At 36.2% G+C, this 17,790-nt stretch overlaps 1 protein-coding gene across 9 annotated transcripts in view; it reads right to left on the reverse strand.

Annotated features, from left to right (window-relative positions):
* Positions 1 to 8,266: 8,266 nt before the first annotated feature.
* Positions 8,267 to 17,790, reverse strand: part of AGFG1 (ArfGAP with FG repeats 1) — an 82,915-nt gene continuing 73,391 nt past the window's right edge. For 3 of the 9 annotated variants that reach the window (XM_032754118.2, XM_058437726.1, XM_032754108.2), the window contains 4 exons: positions 13,311 to 13,358; positions 11,286 to 11,444; positions 9,599 to 9,690; positions 8,267 to 8,956 (listed from right to left, as the gene is read on the reverse strand). In XM_032754118.2, the coding sequence (XP_032610009.1) occupies positions 8,897 to 8,956; positions 9,599 to 9,690; positions 11,286 to 11,444; positions 13,311 to 13,358 (359 nt within the window). In that variant the 3' untranslated portion in view covers positions 8,267 to 8,896. The remainder of the gene's footprint in view (positions 8,957 to 9,598; positions 9,691 to 11,285; positions 11,445 to 13,310; positions 13,359 to 17,790) is intronic. The other 6 variants (XM_032754121.2, XM_032754113.2, XM_058437733.1 and 3 more) reach the window with 3 other exon arrangements.

A 17,790-nucleotide genomic window follows, 5' to 3' on the forward strand; every position in this document is an offset into this window, starting at 1 on the left:
CTTATCCATAAAACACAATCCAGACATACTTATACCTGCACAAGATTATAAACTTTTCTCTATTTTCAAATTCCTTTGTATTTTCACCATCAGAAAAAATAACAAATGTAAATGTATTGTGTTTGGAAGAAAACTGGTATGTAGGAAAAATTCAATATTAATCCATTTATGCCGGAAGTTGCAAATTTTGTGAAAAATTAGACCTTGGCAATGACCTTGAGCAGTAGGATATAAATAACTCCCACAAGCTTAGGGTTCCAATAATGGAACACTAGGCATAAATGGGTTAAAAATTAACTGGTTATGATCACAACGAAATATTTCACATTGGCAAGAAGCAAATGTGGAAGGAAAAAACTCCAAACATGGGGTAGGAAGGCTGAGTAGTCCTTACAGTTTCCAACAGTGCTTGTGAAACAGTTTTTTTTTTTTTTTTTAAAATATCCATACTCATTAAAACTGCTAGAATGAGGAGCTTCAAAGTAGGAATATTGACAGGAAGATTAATTTAAAGTCAGACAGAACTCTACTCCTGCCACTTACTAATTAGCTGTGCAATCCTGGCCAAGCGAACACTTGTGTTTTCTTCTGACAAATACTGCCTTAAAGGGTTTTTGTGTCCATTAAATGGGATCAATTATATGAGGTAAATGGCACAAGTTGGTGATTTAAAAATTGTCAAAGTTGCTGACGCTTGGCAATTTTTATCTACAAAAGCGTGTTTTGTATGTTCAACCTAACAGCTATTATTATTATTATTATTTATTATTATTTTTTTGAGACGGAGTCTTTCTCTGTCCCCCAGGCTGGAGTGCAGTGGCGCGATCTCGGCTCACCGCAACCTCCACCTCCTGGGTTCACGCCATTCTCCTGGCTCAGCCTCCCGAGTAGCTGGGACTACAGGCGCCCACCAACACGCCCGGCTAATTTTTTTTTTTAGTAGAGACGGGGTTTCACCACTAACAGCTATTATTTAATTATTATTACTTTTTGAGACAGAATCTCACTCTTGTTGCCCAAGTTAGAGTGCAGTGGTGCAATCTCAGCTTACCGCAACCTCCAGCTCCCTGGTTCAAGCAGTTCTCCTGCCTCAGCCTCCCAAGTAGCTGGGACAATGGGCACCTGCCAACCATGCCTGATTTTTGTATTTTTAATAGAGATGGGGTTTTAACATGTTGGCCAGGCTGGTCTCGAACCCCTGACCTCAGGTGATCCGCCTGCCTCAGCCTCCCAAAGTATTGGGGTTACAGGCGTGAGCCACTGAGCCCGGCCTAACAGCTATTATTCTGAAATGTTTAATTCCAATTTCCAAAGCATTACTGTCTAATTTAAACACATATTCCAAATGGTTGTGGGCAATTTTGTTTTGAAAGAGATCTCATTTTAAAGTTGGAAAAGTGGAATTATCTGAATTTCCCAACCCAAAGCCAGTTAATGGCAGAAAAGAACACAGGCAATTTAACTCTGGTATAGTACTTTTCAAAGAGCCCCAAATCTTGAGGTAAGCAAAAATCATTAGCATACCATTTGAGAAAAAAGTATGAATGAAGAAAAATAATTTGAATAGTTTCTCATTAAAGAGGCTAAAACAAACATTGGTTCTCTCCTTCTTGTCCCCCACCCTCGGGTGGTGGAAATATTCATTCATTCTAAGGAAACAAAATTTTCTTCTGTGTTCTGGTGATGGGTAGTGAAAATAATTTAAACAAGATGTACATAATAATCAAGATGGACTCATAACAAATAATAGTCAGTGACTACTACAGGGAAATAAGATTAGGGATGTGACAAACACAGTTCAGTATTTACCTTCTAAATTGCAACAGTAGTAAGGTAAGTAAAATCCCATTACAATGCTTTCTTAAAACCAACTTCCATCAATATGTACTCAAGGAAAAAAAAAATTCATCTTTGAAAAAAAAAATTGCAAATTAAGTAACAAATAGATCCTGCTTTTTAAAAATGAAGACTTTTTAATTTAAAAATACAGAAAAAATGGCAAAAGTTATTAATTAATGGAAAACAGGTTAAGCTGGAAGTAAATGCATGAGCTGCTTTACAGGAATGTATAATGTGAGTGATGAAAGGAACAAATATTCTTTCAATTTTCCAGATTTGACACTCATTTAAATGAAAGAGGCTATTCCCAAATGGTACATAAATTCAGAAGTCTTTATTTTGAAAAAAATTCTTCCAACAGTATTTCACAATGAACAAGAACTTAACCAAATTTATCTATTATACTAAAGTATTTCAGAAATGAATACTGAGAACACCCTGTACGTTTTCATCCAATATTTAAAACTACCTCCTGAACTAAAATTGGTCTTCAAAAATCATGGCGTAATAACATTTTCCAAACATGCCCTGCTGACTAGAAGGTCCTGTTATTCTTTCTTTTGAACTTCTCAGTAAGTTTCCTTGTTCCCTATTCCTAGGATTTAAAGTGCAAAGGTACTTTTTATCAGCTATTAGGACAAGTATTCTTCATTGAAAATAAACTTGAAAATAATCCTGTGCTTGACTAACAGCAAAGACATGTTAAGAAATTTCTGAGCTCCAAACCATGAGGAATCAGAATCAAAACTTTCAGAGTAATAACTCAACATTTTTTCCAAAGCATAGGAAGCTAATTTTGAATAATGAACAAATGTGGTTGTGCCAAAATAGATTTGGCCATAGTTAATTTCCACTTTCTCTTCTTAAAAATAAGGTATAGTCTAAGCTAATGTAGATAAGGAAAGGCACGATACCAACAAATTGCAAAACAAAGTATAGCCCCAAGCCATGCACTTTTTAGTCATGAGTAGGGACAATGAAAAAATTAAGGTGCAAAATAGATGTGAACTTGCACAATCTTTCAATGAACTGATTGCCTTAATAGTTTAATTTAAAAGCATAGGATTTTTCATATATCTTCAGATAGTCAATTAGAGAGATTTTTTTTTCTTCTTTAAATGAAAGAATTTCTTAAATGGAAGCACAAGATCATACCTACACAACTGGTGAGCCTCAAAATAGAATGATGTCTACTTTATTAATAAAGTTTCCAGTCAGGCAGAATCAAGAGTAATCTTCATATATGCATAAGGATATTATCATTGTAACAATATTTTTAGTAGAAAAGTCTATAAACAAATGTTCTCCCAAAGGGACATCCATATAATGGAATCCTGGAGACATTAAAATAATGAGTTAGAGCTGGATGTGGCAATATAGAAAGACAACCAAGTTAAACAAGAACCAAGTCACAAAATTGAACATTTAAAATAAGGAAGAACAGGAAGAGGCATATATAGAGAGAGCCATATATAAAATAAATGATAACATTTCTTAAAGACTATACAAGAATACAAGAAATTATATACCTCTGGGGTGTGAGAATAAAGTCACAGAAGGAGACATACTTTTTGACTTTATGCCCTTTGTGTATACTGCATAATTTTTAGAAATCATAAGCATATATTATAACATACAAAAAACCTTTAAAGTCTTTAAAAAACCTGATTGTAACCAAAGCATTCTATGAAACATTGACTATATAAGATTAGTTTACAATCCCTTGCTGCCTTTCGTTAATGATCATATAGTCAAAATTAGAAGGCTCCTTGGCGTCTGCTTCCTCTGTCTCTCCACTCAAGATTGAGGGAAGATGCTGAGAATTTAGAATTCAAATTTTACTCTCATTGCTTAAATTGTAACTTGGATAACATCTCAAGATTTCAGAGAACCAATTAAAAAATTAATCTATGGGCATTTTAATCACCATCTAAAATATTTTATCCAGGATCCTTGTATTCTTTTTTATAAAAGCTCAAATCACAACATTCTCTTTTCATCAGTCCCTATAGCCCTGTGTTGGACAAGCACAGATGTCAAAAATACACTTAAATATACGTTGAATTTTTATCCACTAGAATAAAATAAGCAGAATGATATGCATTCTTGGCAATAGTCTTCACTGGAAAATACCACTGTCAGCCCAAACTTACACAACTGACTTCAAAATCAGACTAAGATGTGGCATAAGAAGAGCCATTTCCTACCTTCACTATATATTCAGGATTTGCCAACTCAAAGGCTTTGAAAAGCATGTGAATGTTTGAGACTAAGAAAAATTGGGAGTGGTAAGCTTGTGGCCACCTTAAGAGTACATGCCCCATTTTAAAAAGATGGATTCAGGATGCAACATTTTAAAACACTGTGCTGGTCACACAAAACAGAACTGCAGACACAATTCAGTGTAAGCCTTGAATGTGCAACCCCTACAAAGAGCACAATAATTGGACTTTTTAAAACCAAGGTTCACAATACTTGGGTCTTTGCAGATTAAATATCTCAGAGCCCAGTATATCTCTAAAAATAAACAAGTGTTCAAATGCTTGCTAAATGAATTAACAATATAAAAGCTCTTCAAATACTGGATATAATCATCAAATGACCAATACATTTAATTAATGAGTTGTGGAATTGTATGTCCTTTGCTGTGCTGAAGCTGGTTTGCAAAGGCTTGGGAGAGCCACTGGTTGGCTATCTCTTTCATCAAACTGCACTTAATGACATCAGATTGACAGGTAAAATCACCATGAAGACAGTATTTATACCATAAATATTAGTAAACACTACAAAACAGGGCCTTTTTTCTTTCATGAAAGATGGCTGTTAAACATTCAGCAGCACAACACTGGATTACATCGTGGTTATATATTCGTTTGTTCACAAACAACCACGTGAAAAGTTTAACGTCACTAAGTTTTAAAATATAAAAAGAAAAACTTAACTAATGAGGATGAATACAACAGGTTAATTAAATACAAATTTTAATACCACCTTTTAAAAAGTAAATTTTAAAAGTATATAGGCCACAAACTATCAATAAAGGTGGAATGCTTTACAAAACAGGAGTCTATGATACTTCAGATGAGTCTTCAATTTAAAGCACGCTCCACTAGTTACCGTATTAATTTACTTCTAAAGTTAAAAAAAAAAATCAAGAATAAACTGTACTGATTTCATCAAATTATGAAAGGAATTCAAGTAATTAAAGTTTTTTTAGATATACAAGATATAGAACGTAACTTGTTCAGAATTTCAAAATATTAAGAAAGAATGCATTCATATATAAATGTGATAGCATTTAATCCAAATCTGTTCCCCAGAGCAAAAGCTGCCACTAGCTTAACCTCTCTATGCTTTGCTCCTTTTGTCCTAAAAGTATAGGTCCACTGCAGGGACTGTAAGAGATGAAATATGAAAACTGTTTTGCAAATGACTATCTCATACACAGCCCATAATACCACTGCTACTATTACCTTGAATTAGTGTTAAAAAGTCTGCAATTTCAGTTCTTCTCACTAGCAAACAAAAAAAACCCAGTAAGTAGTTATGTTTGCCCTGCAAGTAAATACTGTTCTAGAAATACACAAATTTAAAGTATAGTGGTTCTCAAAGAGTCTGGAGACCCTTAAGGGCCCCTACAACCCTTTCTTTGAAAGGCTGTGAAAAGTCAAACTATTTTCATTGTACTACTGAGACATTATACAGTTTTCATTCTCATGATCTCACAAGTGCACAGTGGAGTTTTCCAGTGTGTGTATGCTGTGTAATTTTTAAGTTGGAATGCAAAAGCAGTATGAAAATCTCACTGCTTTTATTAAGCCAGATTTTTTTAAATGCATAAAATGTAAAACAATGTTCCTGTTTTCATTAGTTTTTGTTTTGGAAAAGTTATTTTTATCAAAAATGGTATTTATGTTAGCAAGTTATTAGTTTATTACTGTTATATTTAAATAAACATGTTTGAAAAATATCTCAGTATTAATTTTAATACAGTGAATTCTCAGAGATACAAGCTATATCAACAAAGCTGTTTGGGGCTCTTCATAAGTGTTAAGGTTCTGAAACTAAAATGCTCCAGAGACGTTGGTACAGTGGTAAAGCAGCAGCCAGGTCAGCCTCTCCATGTTGTCAATTGACGGGAACTGTACTAAAGTGGGTGTGTGTGCAGGGGGCAGGGAATTTCACAGGTAAAGCACTAATGTGCTTTTACAAATTAACAGAAGGACTTATTTTAAGGAAGAAAGTGATAACCAAAACTCTATTTTCACAAAAATAATAAAACATTCTCTATTTCAAAAAATGAGGAAAAAATGTCTTTAAACTATGTCAAAAGTTTGCCATCCTGAAAAAAGATCTTTCCTGAAAAGGGATAGCTGCAGATACCTGAACAGGAAAAATGATGTGACTAAACCAGTAAGCCAGGAAATTTGAAGGTCTTCAGCCTTGTTACCTTCCAGGATTTTTTCTCCTTTTTAGTACTCAACATAATTTTGATGGTCTATATAAAACTAGAATAAATCTGAATGTAAAAGTCTAACAAAAGCTGATTTTCCTTAATAATAAACAGTGAATATCACGAGACAAACCACTTTAAAGCTATCTCTCTTCTTTTTTTTCATTTTTTAGAGATAGGATCTCACTCTATCCCCAGGCTGGTGTGCAGTGGTGTGATCGTAGCGCACTGCAGCCTCCAACTCCTGGGCTCAAGTGATGTTCCCACCTCACCTCCAGGTAGCTAGGACTCACAGGCTCTCATACCGCCATACCCAGCTTGGGTCTCTTCTTGAACTAAACATTTTTATTTTGTAAGTGCTAATTTAAAGTCAGTAAGAGCTCCCATTTAATTACAAACTTCAATAGTTACCCAGAAAAAGAAATAGTCTTTAAAATTATTTTGATAACAACTGTTTAATTTACTACTCAGATGGAAAGCCTGGTAGGATATTTGGGTAATGGCCTGTAACTAGGTAGCATAACTTTGTACACATGAATCAACTGGGACCCGATACAATCTAAAACAGAAATTCAAATATATTATGAAAAGGGCTGAGGAAGTCCTCCAAAATGTGGAGACACTGCAAGTCTACATTAACACACATCTGGACCTGTGCAGCATTCATTTAATTCTAAAAGAAGAGGCATACTGCTCAGAAAAGGGGCAGAGATTTCCCAGTCATCTTGCTTATTAAAACGGTTTAGATAAACCACACTTTTAGCTAGATGTACACTAGACAGCAATGTTTTAACAAGTCTAAAACACTATACAGGTTTTAAAATACTATGATAACAACTCAGTCATCATTGCAAAAAGGCATTCAACATGAATAAAATGTTTGAGGAAACTGATGTTTACCTCTTTTAATACCAAAGCTTTTTAAAAAGTTTTAATCAATTTAAGATAAAACTTTTAAAATATGCACTACATATCTGTGTATGCAATTTCACCTTTACTTAATTACCTAGAGGCATAATAAAGAACGATCATCAGATGATGTAGCATAGTGATGTCCTCTAGGCTGGCTAGCGGTCCTTACACTAATGGCCTTGGACAGTGTATGCTCCTCAGAGTTTTTTTCAGTCTCCTTCCTTTCAAGCCATCCCTTCTAAACAGCTAATATGCTATAGTCTGGACAAGCAAATAATTAAATTTATTTAAATCTCTCATAAAAACAAATGCATAAGCTCTAACACACAGACTTCGTGACTTATATGGGTTGCTCAGAGGCATTTTTTAAAAAAACTATTCCAAGTTTCTGAGTTGTGTTCAGTTTTCACAAGACTGCCAGATTACCTCTAGATGAATGAGGCATTACTGTACATAGATACTTAAACGAGTTCATTTGAATATTTAACAAAAAGATATAACTAAACTTATTATCTTTTCCTTTAAAACAAAGTATTCCATCACTTTAAGGTAACACTGAGTTCCAGTTTCTTTCCGCCAAAAAACAAACATAAACAAATATCCTATAGACAATATCAGTTTGCCCAAAAAAAGAAAGAAAAAAACTGAGGTGCAATAATGTCACAGTTAATGCATGTCTACTTCCAATACATTCAAAGACAAATTTTTTTTTAAAAAAATCAATAGTTAAAATAGGCCTTTTGCAGTCTGAGAATTCAAGATACTTAGAAAAATTTGTAAATACACATACATGCAAATTCTTCATATATACAAATTTCACAAAATTAATAAGCTGCAAAGAAATTAGTAGGATTATGGTAAGTCTGACAAGCTACATTTAAATGCTTTACCACTGGCATATTCCTGAATGTAGCAGTCACAGTAGTTTTGATAAATTTTCTACATGGCCTTTTTATAAAAAGTCACTAAGAAGTCTTTTAAGAATTCAAGATGTTCTCAATTCACTACTCATATTTAAGGCCACTTTGGTAAAGGCATTGCAGCAAGAACACAAAAACAATAGCATATTTTATAATATTTATTTTTTTTCACCTGCAAACTGTAGCAAAACATGATCAGCTTTATTATGCAGACAGGTATCCCTCTACATTTTAAAAGAATTTAGGCATGTATAAATAGAAGAGCTCTTTAGAAAGGAAAAATTCAAGAATGAATAAAACCTTCCAATTTTGACTCTGTAACTTTCCAGTAGCAATGGTTAAAATGATTTTAGGTCATTCGTTCCAAGATATATGACAGCACCTTAAAAGTGGCTGATCTATTTCCCCAGTAACATTTCTCACATAACAATGTGTTAAAGTTACAAATACTGATATGCACAAATAGCTAATTTCTAAGAAAAATATGTACAGTACTGCAGCATAATGAATGTGGTATCTGCAATAACTTAATATTAGCCAATTTTAATATACATGATACTGCTACCCTTTTCTGCCAATTCACAGGTTAAAAGGTGTTACTGGAGCCCTCGGTTTTGCACATATTACCTGGTGTTTAATACACAATGCAGGCTTTTTAAAGACTTCTCTTGTGTTTAAAGCTAAGATCAGTGAAACAAGACAACAGTGCAAGAGGTGGAGAGATGTAATGTGACCACATAAAAGTTCGTTCCAGTAAATTGTCTATGTAAGGCTATAAGAAAGGATTGGTTGATGAGCTTCCTGTTGGAAATTGTCCTGTTGGTGCACCAGTCTAAAGGAAAACATAAGACAAATAAATAAAGAAACAAAAGTAGTGCATGTACAAAATATAAAAACATTAAACTGAATTTAATTTTTTTAATTAGACTTTTTGTTTAAGAATTATTTTTTAAATTATTGGCAATAATATTTGTTATTGGCAATATGCTATATCAAACACAGTATGTGTCAGGAACTGTGCTATGTCTTTCATATCCAGTATTTCATACAGTTCTTGTAACAGATTCTAAGAAGAATCTTAGAATGGTCTTAGAAAAGCACTTGTGATTCAAACAAAATTCTGACTCTTAAGACCTCCTTTTTATGTTGACTAATTCCTAGGGCCTCTCATAAAGTGTTATTTTGACAAGAAAGCAGATAAGTTTCATATTATAAAATAGCTGATCTACTACTGTCAATGCTTTGATTTCAACTAATTTTTTAAAAACTATCAATGCTTTGATTTGCAACTAATTTTTTAAAAGGTCAGAAAAGGATCACACATAATGGCTCTGTGTCAATTTGTACAATCTTATGATGTCACTCATATCAATATAACACCAAATACCATCTAGGAATATTAACATCCTGCTATTCCTAATTTGAAAATAAGATTTAACAACTTATAAAGTACTTAATTTAAAATTTTGCTTACCATAAAAGGATTACTAGATACTCCAGCAGCTGCAACTTGACCAAAAGGGGTTACCACTGGCTTTGTTTGTCCAAATGCTGCAAAACCTGCACCTTGTTAAAACAGAACCACCAATTATAACCTATACCTTCAAGAGACAATCTGATGCTTAGAAAGCCTCATAATAACTTTCAGAGACATTCCTACCAGAGCAGCAAAAATAAAATATTAAAGTTAAGTTGTTAGGCCTCAAGCTCTTTCAGATACCAAAGACAAACTTACTGTAGCATGTCTTAACTTTTTTTTTTTTTTTTTTTTTTTTGGGGACAGGATCTCACTCTATCACCCAGGCCAGAGTCCAGTGGCATGATCATGGCTCACTGCAGCCTCAACCTCCAGGGCTCAGGTGATCCTTCCACCTCAGTCTCCCGAGTAGCTGGAACTACAGGCACATGCCAGCACGCCCAGCTAATTTTTGTATTTTTTTGTAGAGACAGGGTTTCACTACGTTGCCCAGGCTGGTCTCAATCTCCTGGACTCAAGTGATCCACCTGTCTTGGCCTCCCAAAGGGCTGGGATTATAGACGTGAGCCACCACACCTGGCCAAGAGAACTTTCATTCAGCTCTTTCATTCTAACTTGTCTCAATAACTAAAATTTATAGGATTTCATTACTAGACGAGCTTGTGACTATTTGGAACAGGCTGTGCAGACAACACAATGATTTGTATGTTAAACATCACAGTATTTTGTAGGAAATATTTTTATTATTTATGGCTCTTTCAGGGTCCATATTTCAGATTTTTTTTTTTTTTTTGAAACGGAATTTCGCTCGTCGCCCAGGCTAGAGTGCAATGGTGATCTCGGCTCACCGCAACCTCCGTCTCCCGGGTTCAAGCGATTCTCCTGCCTCGGCCTTCCTGAATAGCTGGGATTACAGGCATGTGCCACCATGCCTGGCTAATTTTGCATTTTTAGTAGAGACGGGGTTTCTCTATGTTGGTCAGGCTGGTCCTGAACTCCCGAGCTCAGATGATCCACCCACTTCGGCCTCCCAAAGTGCTGGGATTACAGGCGTAAGCCACCACGCCCGGCCCATATTTCAGATTTTTAAATAACCACTTACTTTTAAAAAAAAAAAAAAGAAATAAAACACGTAGTTGTGATTCAAGAATCACAACTTCTTCGTATCTACGCACTTCAAACTGGAGCAAATGACAGAAATAGGTAAAATTGTCGAGTTAATCTTCTTGTCTCTTCCTAAAATCAAATAACAAACTCTAACTACAGTATAGTTATCAAATTAGAAAAGTAGTCTATTTCACACACAAAAAGATACACATTTCTGTGCTGAAAGGAAAAAAAAATCCCAACATTCTAGGTCTATAAATTCTCCTTTTAAAATCAAGAGGCATATTAGAACACATAAGACAAAATAATCAGAAAAAGGCAACAGAAATTCTGAGAATGACGGGATGCTCTTTACATAATCACTGATTTCCCATAAATTGTAACCTGCTTACAAAAACTTGTAAAATCACTTAGCTTTCTGAGGTCCAAATCACCAAAGGCTTTTATTTTTGTGTAAACACTCAGTAGATAATACTATAGTATTTTTTAGAAAAGTCTTTCTGCCCAAGCACACAACATTATGATATAAAAAGGATATATAAAATGAACTTACAGCTCACCAAATGTTAGATCTTACCATTGGGCTGTTGAGAAAAAGCTGTCTGTTGAGGGAAAGCTGCTTGGGCTGGAAAGGCAGGCTGCTGGAAGCTGCCACTAAAGCTGGTGGGAAGACTATAGGGAGCAGGAGTGCCGAATCCCGTGGGCATGCTCATGGATGCAGTGCCAAAGGTTGCCGCTGACAGAAGAGAAGGGCTGATCAGTTACATACAACAGGATATGTTTACTTTCTCACAACATTGTAAAAAAGACATCATTTTCCTTGAAAAATACTAAGATGTATATTAAAGGCAGGGTTAATTCCAAAATTCCAACAAAGTTAACAATGAGTTTTAGCGCTACATAGTTTAACATAACCTGTAGAAATTTTATTCTTCTAAAACACAATGACCAGAATGAAACTAACTACTAAAGCTGTTGTTTGAAATCCCAAGAAAATTTCTCAAATTATAAATTCAAGTCTAAACAGCAGTCTTGTGTTTTAAAGATCATGCAATTAATATGTATACTAGTATACATTTTTGTTTTTAGTTTTGTTTTGCTATATGCAGTAAAATAACAGTCAAAATTTTATCTACTGAAGTATCTGTCATAACATAATATGTGTTCCTGGAAAAAAAAAAAATTAAACCGCTGAAAAATAGTTCACTAAAAAGAACAGGACTTATAGGACAAACGGTTAGTTAGAGGCAGACCACTCAGAACCTATGCAGCTTTGTAACTACAGCCAGAGAAACAGAGAGAAATTCTCTTAACAACACTAACACAATTAAAAGGACATTTTCCTATTAAATCAATTCCATACACACACACACACACACACACGGACTCCCACCCTCTTACGGAAGGTAAATGAAGACAGCTTTGCAAGACTGAAGGAAGGTTAGGGCAACTGAGCTATCGAAATTAGTGTGAAATCCACAAATATTAGAAGTGAAATAGGCATTCTTAGGAAGAATGCAGAATAAATGGCTAAAGTGTTCAATGCTACTGTATTCTTCCTTGGCTTGCCATGCCTAGCTGGTATTACTTGGTGGACAGAGTATTACCAGGTCAGGAGAAATGTGTGTGAACAACTGCTACATATGTGGAATGCTGCCATCATTTCCCCATTTACTGTTCACTTACAGTATGTTATTTATTACTACTGAATATTAAAAACAAAACCTCCAACTATGTTTTCTAGGAAGGGTCTCAGTAAAATAAGAGCCAATAATGTTGCTTTAAATAGAGACTACTACTAATTACATAATGAAATATTCTTAGCATGATGCAATCAAAATACCATGAAAATTCACTAAATTTCCTGATTTTAACAAATTTACCAATTTGTTCATTGACTTAAGGCACAGAAATTAAATACTAAAAAATATTACACGGACTGTCTTTTATTTTTAAAAAGCTGAAAAACAAGTTATAGATGTTGCCCAAAGTAATCCCTGTAGTCGTAATGTTTGTAACAATGCAATTCTGCTCAATGAACCTAATTAGAATATTAAAAAATTACTTTTTTATTACTGATGCAAAAAAAAGGAAAAACAGGCCATTGGGAAGCAGGTGAATTAAAGAATAATAAGCACACTGCAAGGGTAACAGGAGGGCTTCATAACAGACAACAATGCACTGACATAACTTTGACAAATCACTTTAAGAGAGCACTTAAAAGCAAAACTTGGATACAGTTAAGCAAAACCAAACTCCATGGAATAATGCCGTAAAATGGTTTGGTATATCAAGAAGGCGTCACTCAAAGTACCATGAATTCAAACTCAAGAAAACGAATCAAAACGGCTATTAACATTCTAATATGACCATGTAGGTAAGCAGTAATGCTTTTCAGCATTTACACTTAAATCACTAAAAATATTTCCATGTAATTTTAAATACAATGTAATCCCAATGCCACACATCCATGCTCACTCCATTTTAAAACATGGAAAAAAAACTTAATTCCACATGCAGGGATCCAGAACACTAGCAGAAGCTTCCACAAGCAGGTAGACAAATTGCCACACAAATCTAGATATTAATTGTGGCCACCTACCAAAATGAGCGTGAGGAAACACTTGAGAATGCATTGCTCCAGAAAGGCCTTATGGAAAGCCATAAAGAGACCAACGTCAATTAATTTATAGATAACTATTGTTAAAATAAAAGTATACTTGTTTCATTAAAAAGTTATAAAATTCGAGCGTACTGTTGCTAAGGGGGTAGCATAATATATAACAAAAACACATTCACAAAATAAGGCTTTTAATTTCAACTATATTCATGACACTGTAATATTTATACTGTTTAAAATAAAGGGAGATTAGAATAATAAATAACAAATTAAGAAACAGTGATGAAATCAATTTTTTAAACAAATAGGCATCAACTTTTTTACAGTCATTAAAAAACGCTTTGTAGGCATCATAAGCTACATCTAAATATGCTATTCATAGGATCATATGAGATTATCCAGCATATACATTTAGGATCAAAACCAAGTCTTGGGAGAGAGTGCATGAACAATGCTAGATTGTTTTATTTACAAATCAGCACATTAACTAGAAATACACAAATAACTCAAATGAACTAATTAAGTATTACAAGGGAAAAATTATTAAATATTCCAGTTCAAGAGAAAGGTAAGCAGTATTTACAGGTTAAAATACAATGGCTGAAGACAGAAAAAAGAAAAGGCATCTTGTACAGATCTTACTCACCTGGCATGTTTGAGGACAGACAGGTTACATATAAAATTAATAGAAAGTAAACTTAAATTGTTAAATACTAGAACCTTTTGTTTGTTCGTTTTAACAAACTGAAGTAAGAGTGTGTCTAAAATATATTTCCACGGATTTAAAATTAGAATACTTTTAAAATAGGCATAAGAATGATTAAAAAATTGAATGGTTCTGAGTTGTGGTTCTGTCATTTTCTGGCCGCACGATGTTACTTTATTTTATAAGCTTCAGTTTCCGCATTTGCAAATGAGGTGGAGGGATAGAGATAATAGTATCTATACTTCACAAAGTTGCTGTGAAGAATAAATGTAATAACGAATTAGAGTGCTTTGCAATAAATACTCAATGAATGTAACTTTCTTGCTAACTTAAAAAAGTGTCACTGTGTTCCAAATACAAAAAGAAAGGTTAACTGAGGGAGAAGGGCCTGTGAAAAATTAATGTGGCCCTTATATTTATCTACTTTCTTTTTTTTCTTTTTGAGACGGAGTCACGCTCTGTCACCCAGGCCGGAGTGCAGTGGCGTGATCTCGGCTCACTGCAAGCTCCACCTCCTGGGTTCACGCCATTTTCCTGTCTCAGCCTCCCAAGTACCTGGGACTACAGGCATCTGCCATCATGCCCAGCTAATTTTTTGTATTTTTAGTAGAGACGGGGTTTCACCGTGTTAGCCAGGATGGTCTCGATCTCCTGACCTCGTGATCCGCCTGCCTCGGCCTCCCAAAGTGCTGGGATTACAGGCGTGAGCCACCGCACCGGGCCTTATCTGCTTTCTTAAAGCACTTTACAGGCTCAGAGCAGTCCTGCATTAATGACATTGGTTAAATTGTGTTTATTCCAGCATTTCTCACATGTATTTAGACACAGAACACTTTTCCACCGAATTTTGCTGACAACATTACAGGAGACATGTTTCACAAAATGCACTGGCAAAAACTGACTTTTAGCCAACAGTGACTGTTAACCAATATTAATCACTATACCTCAATCTGCAACAAAGATGCCCCCCAAGCCCTGGTCCTGAACTGGTCCTGAACTGCTCTGAACTTTTTTTAGGCTTTTTACAGCTTTTTGAAATATAACTCACATACTACACACAATTCATTCACTTAAAGTATAGAATTCAATGATTCTTTAAATATATTCACAGGGTTATACAACCACCATCAGAATCTAATTTTAGCATATTTTCATCTTCCTCAAAAGAAATATGATACCTATCAGCTGTCACTTTGCATGCTGCCCCACCACTACTAAAACCCTACCACCCCCTGGCAATCATTGATCTACTTTTTCTTTCCAATTTTGGACATTTCATACAAATGGCCACCACAAATATGTGGCCTTTTGTGACGAGTTTCTTCTGCTCAGCAGAATGTTTTCAAGGTTCATCCATGTTGTAGCATGTATCAATGCTTCATCACTTTTTATTATCAAATAATTTGTCATTGTATAACTATTCAACATTTGGTTTCATCAGTTGACAGGCACTTGGGTTTAAAAATTATTTTACCTCTATTAATTAGATTTAAGGGCTGTGGGGGGGAAAAACACTAAATATCATAGAATCTGAAAATTAGGCCACAATAGGCTAATCTCCTAATGAGAGTTACTATCTAATATTACAGTTTTTAAAAAAGCTAAAGCCCCAGAAGAGAGTTCCAAGATGGCGGAATAGGAATAGCTCCAGTCTACAGCTCCCAGTGCGAGCGATGCAGAAGATGGGTGATTTCTGCATTTCCAAGTGAGGTACTCAGTTCATCTCACTGGGACTGGTTGGACAGTGGGTGTAGCCCACGGAGTGTGAGCCAAAGCAAGGCAGGGCATCACCTCACCCGGGAAGCGCAAGGGGTCAAGGAATTCCCTTTCCTAGCCAACGGAAACCATGACAGATGGTACCTGGAAAATCGGGACACTCCCACCCTAATACTGCACTTTTCCAAAGGTCTTAGCAAACGGCACACCAGAAGATTATATCCCGCACCTGGCTCGGCAGGTCCCACACCCATGGAGCCTTGCTCACTGCTAACACAGCAGTCTTGAACTGCAAGGCGGCAGAGAGGCTGGGGGAGGGGCACCCGCCATTACTAAGGCTTGACTTGGTAAACAAAGTGGCCAGGAAGCTTGAACTGGGTGGAGCCCACCACAGCTCAACAAGGCCTGCCTGCCTCTATAGACTCCACCACTGGGGGCAGGGCATAGCTGAACAAAAGGCAGCAGAAACTTCTGGAGACTTAAACGTCTCTGTCTGACAGCTTTGTAGAGAGCAGTGGTTCTCCCAGCATGGAGTCTGATATCTGAGAACGGCCAGACTGCCTCCTCAAGTGGGTCCCTGACCCCCCAGTAGCCTAACTGGGAGACACCCCCCAGTAGCCCTAACTGGGAGACACCTCCCAGTAGGGCCGACTGACACCTCATACAGCCGGGTGCCCCTCTGAGACGAAGCTTCCAGAGGAAGGATCAGGCAGCAACATTTGCTGTTTTGCAATATTTGCTGTTCTGCAGCCTCTGCTGGTGATACTCAGGGAAACGGTCTGGAGTGGACCGCCAGCAAACTCCAACAGACCTGCAGCTGAGGGTCCTGACTGTTCGAAGGAAAAGTAACAAAAAGAAAGGAATAGCATCAACATCAAAAAAAAAGGACACCCACACCAAAACCCCATCTGTAGGTCACCATCATCAAAGACCAAAGGTAGATAAAACCACAAAGATGGGGAGAAACCAGAGCAGAAAGGCTGAAAATTCTAAAAACCAGAGTGCCTCTTCTCCTCCAAAGGATTGCAGCTCCTCGCCAGCAATGGAACAAAGCCGGACAGAGAATGACTTTACACGAACTGACAGAAGTAGGCTTGAGAAGATCGGTAATAACAAACTTCTCCGAGCTAAAGGAGGATGTTCGAACCCATCGCAAGGAAGCTAAAAACCCTGAAAAAAGATTAGACGAATGGCAAACCAGAAAAAACAGCGTAGGGAAGATCTTAAATGACCTGATGGAGCTGAAAACCATGGCACGAGAACTACGTGACGCATGCACAAGCTTCAGTAGCTGATTCGATCAAGTGGAAGAAAGGGTATCAGTGACTGAAGATCAAATGAATGAAATAAAGCGAGAAGTGAAGTTTAGAGAAAAAAGAGTAAAAAGAAACAAAGCCTCCAAGAAATACGGGACTATGTGAAAAGACCAAATCTATGTCTGATTGGTGTGCCTGAAAGTGACAGGGAGAATGGAACCAAGCTGGAAAACACTCTGCAGGATATTATCCAGGAGAACTTCCCCAATCTAGCAAGGCAGGCCAACATTCAGATTCAGGAAATACACAGAACGCCACAAAGATACTCCCTGAGAACAGCAACGCCAAGATACATAATTGTCAGATTCACCAAGCTTGAAATGAAGGAAAAAATGTTAAGGGCAGCCAGAGAGAAACGTCGGGCTACCCACAAAAGGAAGCCCATTAGACTAACAGTGGATCTCTCAGCAGAAACTCTACAAGCCAGAAGAAAGTGGGGGCCAATATTGAACATTCTTAAAGAAAAGAGTTTTCAACCCAGAATTTCACATCCAGCCAAACTAAGCTTCATAAGTGAAGGAGAAATAAAATCCTTTGCAGACAAGCAAATGCTGAGAGATTCTGTCACTACTAGGCCTGCCTTACAAGAGGTCCTGAAGGAAGTACTAAACATAGAAAGGAACAACCGATACCAGTCACTTCAAAAACATGCCAAATTGTAAAGACCATCGATGCTAGGAAGAAACTACATCAACTAATGAGCAAAATAACCAGCTAACATCAT

Source organism: Hylobates moloch, unplaced genomic scaffold, assembly GCF_009828535.3.
Source record: "Hylobates moloch isolate HMO894 unplaced genomic scaffold, HMol_V3 SCAFFOLD_1, whole genome shotgun sequence".
NCBI classification, from domain to species: domain Eukaryota; kingdom Metazoa; phylum Chordata; class Mammalia; order Primates; family Hylobatidae; genus Hylobates; species Hylobates moloch.